Source organism: Balaenoptera acutorostrata, chromosome 10 (assembly GCF_949987535.1).
Source record: "Balaenoptera acutorostrata chromosome 10, mBalAcu1.1, whole genome shotgun sequence".
NCBI classification, from domain to species: Eukaryota; Metazoa; Chordata; class Mammalia; order Artiodactyla; family Balaenopteridae; genus Balaenoptera; species Balaenoptera acutorostrata.
Genome location: NC_080073.1, coordinates 41,428,356 through 41,434,355, shown reverse-complemented (window position 1 = coordinate 41,434,355; position 6,000 = coordinate 41,428,356). Strand labels below are relative to the sequence as shown.

General features: G+C 58.0%; 1 protein-coding gene across 1 annotated transcript in view; it reads right to left on the bottom strand.

The window, feature by feature from the left end:
- Positions 1–615: 615 nt before the first annotated feature.
- The window catches only part of CCDC12 (coiled-coil domain containing 12), a 46,853-nt gene continuing 41,468 nt past the window's right edge, over positions 616–6,000 (bottom strand). Inside the window, exons 3-7 of the mRNA XM_007168845.3 lie at positions 4,193–4,272; positions 2,515–2,576; positions 2,235–2,269; positions 1,107–1,183; positions 616–1,009 (exon numbers count right to left, since the gene is read on the bottom strand). Of these exons, the coding sequence (XP_007168907.1) occupies positions 924–1,009; positions 1,107–1,183; positions 2,235–2,269; positions 2,515–2,576; positions 4,193–4,272 (340 nt within the window). The 3' untranslated portion in view covers positions 616–923. The remainder of the gene's footprint in view (positions 1,010–1,106; positions 1,184–2,234; positions 2,270–2,514; positions 2,577–4,192; positions 4,273–6,000) is intronic.

The window sequence follows — 6,000 nt, the reverse complement described above, 5'->3', positions numbered from 1 at the left end:
CAGCCGATCATTCTGGAGAGTCAGCTCCACGGAGGAGGCTCACGGTCCTGAAACCAGGACCTTGGGGACCCAGGGTCCCAGACCACCCCCGAAACCCAGGCTACAATACCCCAGTCTTTAGCAGAATGGGCCACCCTCCCCCATACGGGCACCCTGTGCCAGGGAAGCCAGCGACTAGCTCTGGCCGGTGAAGTGGGGAGACAGGCTGCTGGGGTTGTGGGTGGAATGTGAACGAGCAGTGCCAGGGGCCCCAAATCTGTAGTGGCCCAGAGTCGAGGCTTTGCCAAGGCACAGCTCACCCCCTTCATGGGCCCAGTCGCTTCCTTCTCACTGCAAGGGGGTCCACAGAGGACCAGAGTGGGAGCCTCTCCAAGGTATCCCAAAAACTACTGTAAGGCCTATCTCTGTCACCCAAGGATTTTGAGATGATCACCGCTGACCAAGGACTGGACCAGAACCTGGATCCAGAAGATCAGGCCTGGGCCTTCCCCACCCCTCCAGCCTCAACATGTTCAGCCCAACACAGGGCTTACTCATATTAAACATCACTTCTGCAGCTGCCCTGTCTTGGGGCCCAAACCCAGAGTATCCCAAATATTCAGGAGGTTTCTGCCATACACAGGGGTCTGCTTGTTTCTATTTCCAGACATTAAAAAAATTCAAAATAACATATATATGTAGAGATACAGCAAGCCCACAGAGTTGTTGCTGGCTCTGCCCCAACTCAGCACGGTGGGGACCACTCAGGAGACAAGGAGCCGACCTCACAGCATGGGGAGGGGTGGGGTTCAGACTGCTAGGCAGGGAGTCACTGTTCTGAGGCCAAACTGGAGGTGACGGCAAGCCCAGCCCCTACCCTTGCCCAAGACCATCCTCCTATAGGACAGGCCTGAAAGGTGGGCGGCGAGGGGATAGGGCATGCCTCAGTCGGAGTCACCAGCCTCTTGTTCGGTGGTGGTGGCCGCCACTGCAGAGGCCAGGTTGTCCTCCTGGCCCTTCAGCCTCTCACCTGGAAGGGTGGCAGACAGGAGGAGTGGAGAGGGGCCGTGTGCTTGCGCCACCACCCAGAGGGCCGGGAACCCTGCCTTACCAGGCCCCGCACTTACGGATCAGCTCGGCGATGGCCCTCTGGGTCCGCTTTTCTAGCTTCTCCAGCTTCTTGGCTACATCTCTCTTGAGGTCCCTGGAGCAGGGAGGTGGGAGGAGGCCGGAGGCTGAAGGCTGGCCTGGTGTGGCCTTGGGGCCTTCCCCTCCCACAGCCCCTCCGGCATCAGGAATCACACTCCACACTCGGGTGCCTGAGGCCAGGAAGCTCCTCCCTCTCTCTTTCTGTGTCCTCCAAAACCCAGCATCAGCCATCCTTGCCAGTCCCAGTGAGGCAGGGACTAGCACCACAGACCCACCCAACACAGGGGCCCGAGTCTAGGTGTACAGGGTAGATGGTTCTTAGGGTCCTCTCTTTGTCTGTTCCCCTTGGTCTCCATCAGCGAGTGACTTGCCCCGGCCCGCTGGGGGTCCTGCTCCTCCTTCGACCACACGTTCACCCTCACCACCAGGAGCTTCCAGAAGTGCACACACAGCCTATTCCCCCTGGCTCTGGGTTTCCAAGGACACACGCCCCATGCTTTTGTTTCATCAAATTAGAACACCTTCAGCTAGTGCCGTACTTGACACAGAATTGCAAGTGAGAGGGAAATGGCTGGTACCTCTGGCCCAAGGTAAAGTGAACACACGGCCCTCTCTCACCCTCTTTCTCTGCCCAGTCACAGGGGCACCAGGAAGGATGAGCATCCCCATTTCACAGCAGAGGGAGCTGAGGCCAAAGGGAAACAGGCTAGCTGGTGGCAGAACTGGGGCAGAAACCTTCATCTGCCCTTCCCACCGTCTTGCCTCTACCCTATGGCTCCCTGCGGGCAACGGTCAGCCTTGTTCAAACGGAGCTCTCTGAGGTGGGGCGGGCCCTCATCCTTTCAGAAGGGACTTTTGGAGGGGACTGCTGAGCCCCTGCTGCCCGAGCCCCTCCCCACCCTTAGGTGTCATTCCCCGTCATGTCCCTCTCATTCTCCACTTACGTCCTTCTCGGCACTTACTTCAGACAGTAATAATCTCCTGTAGCTGTATGTCTACACTGCCTGCCTCCCGTTGCGAGGCTGGGAAAGGCCCAGCCGGAGCCCATGCCTAGCACCAAGAGTGTCCCAGTCAGTCTGCACTGGTCCTACATGGGCAACACTCACCAATCAGGCTTCCGGGGTGCGAGGTTGGCCAGGTCCTGGGGAGGGAGGAGACACATGTCAGGGCTGGAAGGGCTTAGCCCCAAGGGAAGTAGAAGACAGGGGACAGAGGTAGGAAAAGGGGAGAAAAGGGAGGAGGAAGGAGGGGGCTGAGAGGAAACAGGGAGGTAGAAAGGGAATAAAGAAGTGACGAGAAGGAAGGATGTGTGAAGAGAGCAGGTGGGAAGGAGAAAAGGACCCACAGAAGGAGCAAGGGAGGACGGCGACACCCCCAGGCACTCACCACTTCCTCAATGATGGGCTCTGGCTTGGCGGCCTCCAGCTGCTCCTTCACCTTCTCTTCCACTAGAGGGCACAAGACAACAACAGAGGCAGGTCGGAAAGGAGCCACCACTCTCCCAGATATGGCAAACTGCAGCCGCAGGTCCCTGGGAGAGTCTGGGATTTCTTGCCCCGCCTCTCCCCTTGGCCCCTAACTACCTAGAGGTGAGATCCTGCAAAGGCAGCTCTGGAGGAAGGGCTTGGGTTTCTCAGGATGAAGGCAATCCGGGGATGAAGGAGGGCCAGCAGGAGGCAGGCAGCCAGCTAGAGTAGACGGAGCCCAGACCTCTAGCCAGGAAGCATGGGTGCTTCTCTTAGTCCCAGGATCCCCAGCTGGGAAATGAGACAGTTGCCTGGATACATCCAAAGTATGGTTTTGGGAAGGGCCTTGAGGACTGGCTTTTCCCATACCCTCCTGGGGCTCCTGCGCTCTGAGGATGTGCCCTGGGGATGGCCAGGGCACAGGTGGCTTTTCTTCCCATCCCACTCTTAGATTTGTGCTCCCAAGACCAGGGGGCAGCCACCTCGAGGAGCCCTGCCCACGTGTACCTCCCGGTTCCACCCAGCTGCCAACAGCACAACGGGCCTCTGGGTGGCCTGACCAGGAGGGCCCTGCCCCTGTGGGGACAGATGTCAAGAACAACAAATTTGGGCTCCACGGGCTTCCTCTAACCCCCCTCACCTTTGTCCCGGGTCTCCTCATGGCCCCTCTGCCCTGCCTCACCTCCCTCCAGACACAGGTGCTGACCCTGAGACATGGGACCAGTTCCCCATCCCTGTCCTCTGTCCTGCCTTACTCTCCCCACCATGCCACTGCCTCACCATGGCGAGGCCCAAACCATGAAGCAGATCACCTGGGAAGTGTGTGAATCTCAGGGCCGAAGGAGATGGGGAGGCAGACTGGAGTGTGGCTGAATGGGCAACATTTTACTCTTTTATAAGATAAATGTATCTATTAATTTATTACTCATATAATTAAAAATTGATAAAAACAAAGAATAAAAAACATGGCCAGGGATCTGCATGATAAGAAGCACCCCAGCATCTCCAGCGTGGATGGCTCTGGACAGGCTGCAGCTGGCCAGATGCTCCGGCTGCTGTGCTGCTCCCCACACCGTGGTGTGACTGGGCAGCCTCTGGGCCAGGCCCTTCATCCCACCAGTGAGAACACCTCTGCCCATCCTCTGTGCTCTGGCACTGCCACGCCCCAAGCTGGGCGGGTGTCTGCCTGCCCACTACTCTCCAAGGACCTGGATGGTCAGCCCCTCTTCAGCGTCTCTCACTCTGACCCTCCAAGGGCCCGCAGCACCCAACACCCTGCCCCTGCTGTCCAAGGGCCCCAGGGCCACTTCCACTTCTCAGCCCAGAGAGGTCCTCTGAGGGGATGTGGCCTCTTCCCTCACAGGTCCCTGGAAGGCCTCCTAGGCTGGGCGTGAGCAGGGCAGAGCAGGCACAACAGGCCGCTTCAGTGCCCAGACTGCTTCTAGTTGTGCATCTGCCACGAGATGGTGACGGAGGGTCCTGGAGGCCCAACTTCCAGCCCTGGCACTGTCAGTTATTCTCCAAGAGAGGGTGACACCTGCCAAGGTGGAGGCAACCAACAGTGCCGTGGAGCAGAGGTGGAGACGCAGCCCACCTACCTGCGACTGGCTTGGCCTGGGGCACCCTTCTCCTCTTCAGGTCCTCATCCTCTGGGACATAGTTCCGCAGCCTGAGTTCCCTAAAGGGCAGAGAGAACAAGCAGAGAGAAAGTAAGGTATAGCACGGTCTCATGCACCTTATACACTTGCAGGTTGGCATGTGATGAAGCCATAGGAGCTGGCTACTTCCTGACTCTCCTCTGGTCTCTCTGGAGATGACCTGGGGAAGGGAGACAGCGCAGGAACAGAAGCTTCGTTGTGACAGGCTCCATTCTCTGAGCCCCAGCCTCCTCATCTTCCAGTTAGCAGCCGGGCTGGGCGCTCTCCCAAAGCCCCACCTGCACAGTGGGTTCTCATCAAGAGCTGGGGTCGGGGTGCACAGAGAGCATTCACTGTATGTCTCTCCAGCATTATCTCCATTTGACAGTTACGGGAACTGGGGGTCAAAGAGACTGCACCATTTTTATAGGGTCCTACAGCAGTGGTCGCAGCATCTGAGACAAGGCAAGGTGGGACTCCAAGCCAGGGCCAGAGCTACTCCTAAAAGAGAAAGCCAGTGGTCACCCACGGGTTCCCCAAGCCCCACCTGCTCCTCAGAGCCTTTGTGCCCTGGAGCCTCAGCTACTGGTGGCAAGAGTCTGGTGTGCTGGGAGTGGCCAGCAAGGGCTGAGGGAACAGGCATGACAGTGTGCAAGGCTGGGAAAGCCACAATGCACCTGGACAGCCACGAGAAGTTCCTATACCTCGCCCCCGCGAGGGGGTTTTAAAATCTACCAGAGCAGATCCCACGACCTCTATGAAGGGGGAGCGGCCACAAGGAGCCAGAATGGCACACTGGGATTGACCAGCGACCGTGGTGTTGTTTTCCTCTCATCGCAGTCTCCTCGGGCAGGGCTGGCAGTACCGAGTGCTCACTGGAGGCCTCCCTGGCTCAGCAGCTCATCAAACCCCGACTCCCACACACAGCAGCCTGCCCGCAGGACGGGCCCTTGGCTAACTCCACAGGGTGGCAAAGAGAGAGTTCCTGGGGGCTGCTGCTTAATAAAGGCAAGACAGAGACACTGGGACAGACCATCTGGGCCCTGGGGGAGGCAGCAGTGGCCTCCCCAACCTGTTAGCCAGATGGGACTGGGATGTGGGTCCTCTTTCTTCCCCACTACCTCTTCTGAGCCCTCTCAGGACTGCTGGTGCCTCAGAAGTCCTGGGAACATTTTCCCAACAGGAGGCCTCCTGTGGTCTGTCATCTACGGAACCCTCTGTCTGTGCCAGGGAAACGTGTGGCTGATTTCTCCAGCCCCTGGGCCTAATGCCAGGTCACTAAGGCACTGGGAGAGAAAGTGGGGCATGATAGGTACATTGACTTTCGTTTATAACAGGGTGGGGAGAAAAGCGGAAGAGAAACTGGGTGTGGGAAGAAAACTGTGGGGATTAGTGAGAATAAAAAAAAACTGTCACTCTCATAAACTGGCTCCAGGGTCTTGTAAGAAATCAGAGAGAGGAGAGTCTGGTGGCAGCTGTACCCAGAGCTCACAGCAGTAACAACAAGCACCCACACCTCCAGCACCCCCTGCTGCCCAGGCTTCAGAAGACTAGCCGGAATGAGGGCGGACACAACAGGAGACAGGGAGGGGCCAGAAGCAACAGGAAAGAGCAGCAGCCACCCCCAGCACCCCCGGCAGCCCCGCCGGCCACTGTCCCCTGTTCTCCGCTAGAGCTGAGCACTGGTCAAGCAGTCAAGAACACCTGGGTCCCAGTCACTGTGGAATTGCCCCATTCTGGGCTCCGATTTTCACATCTGTAAACAAGAA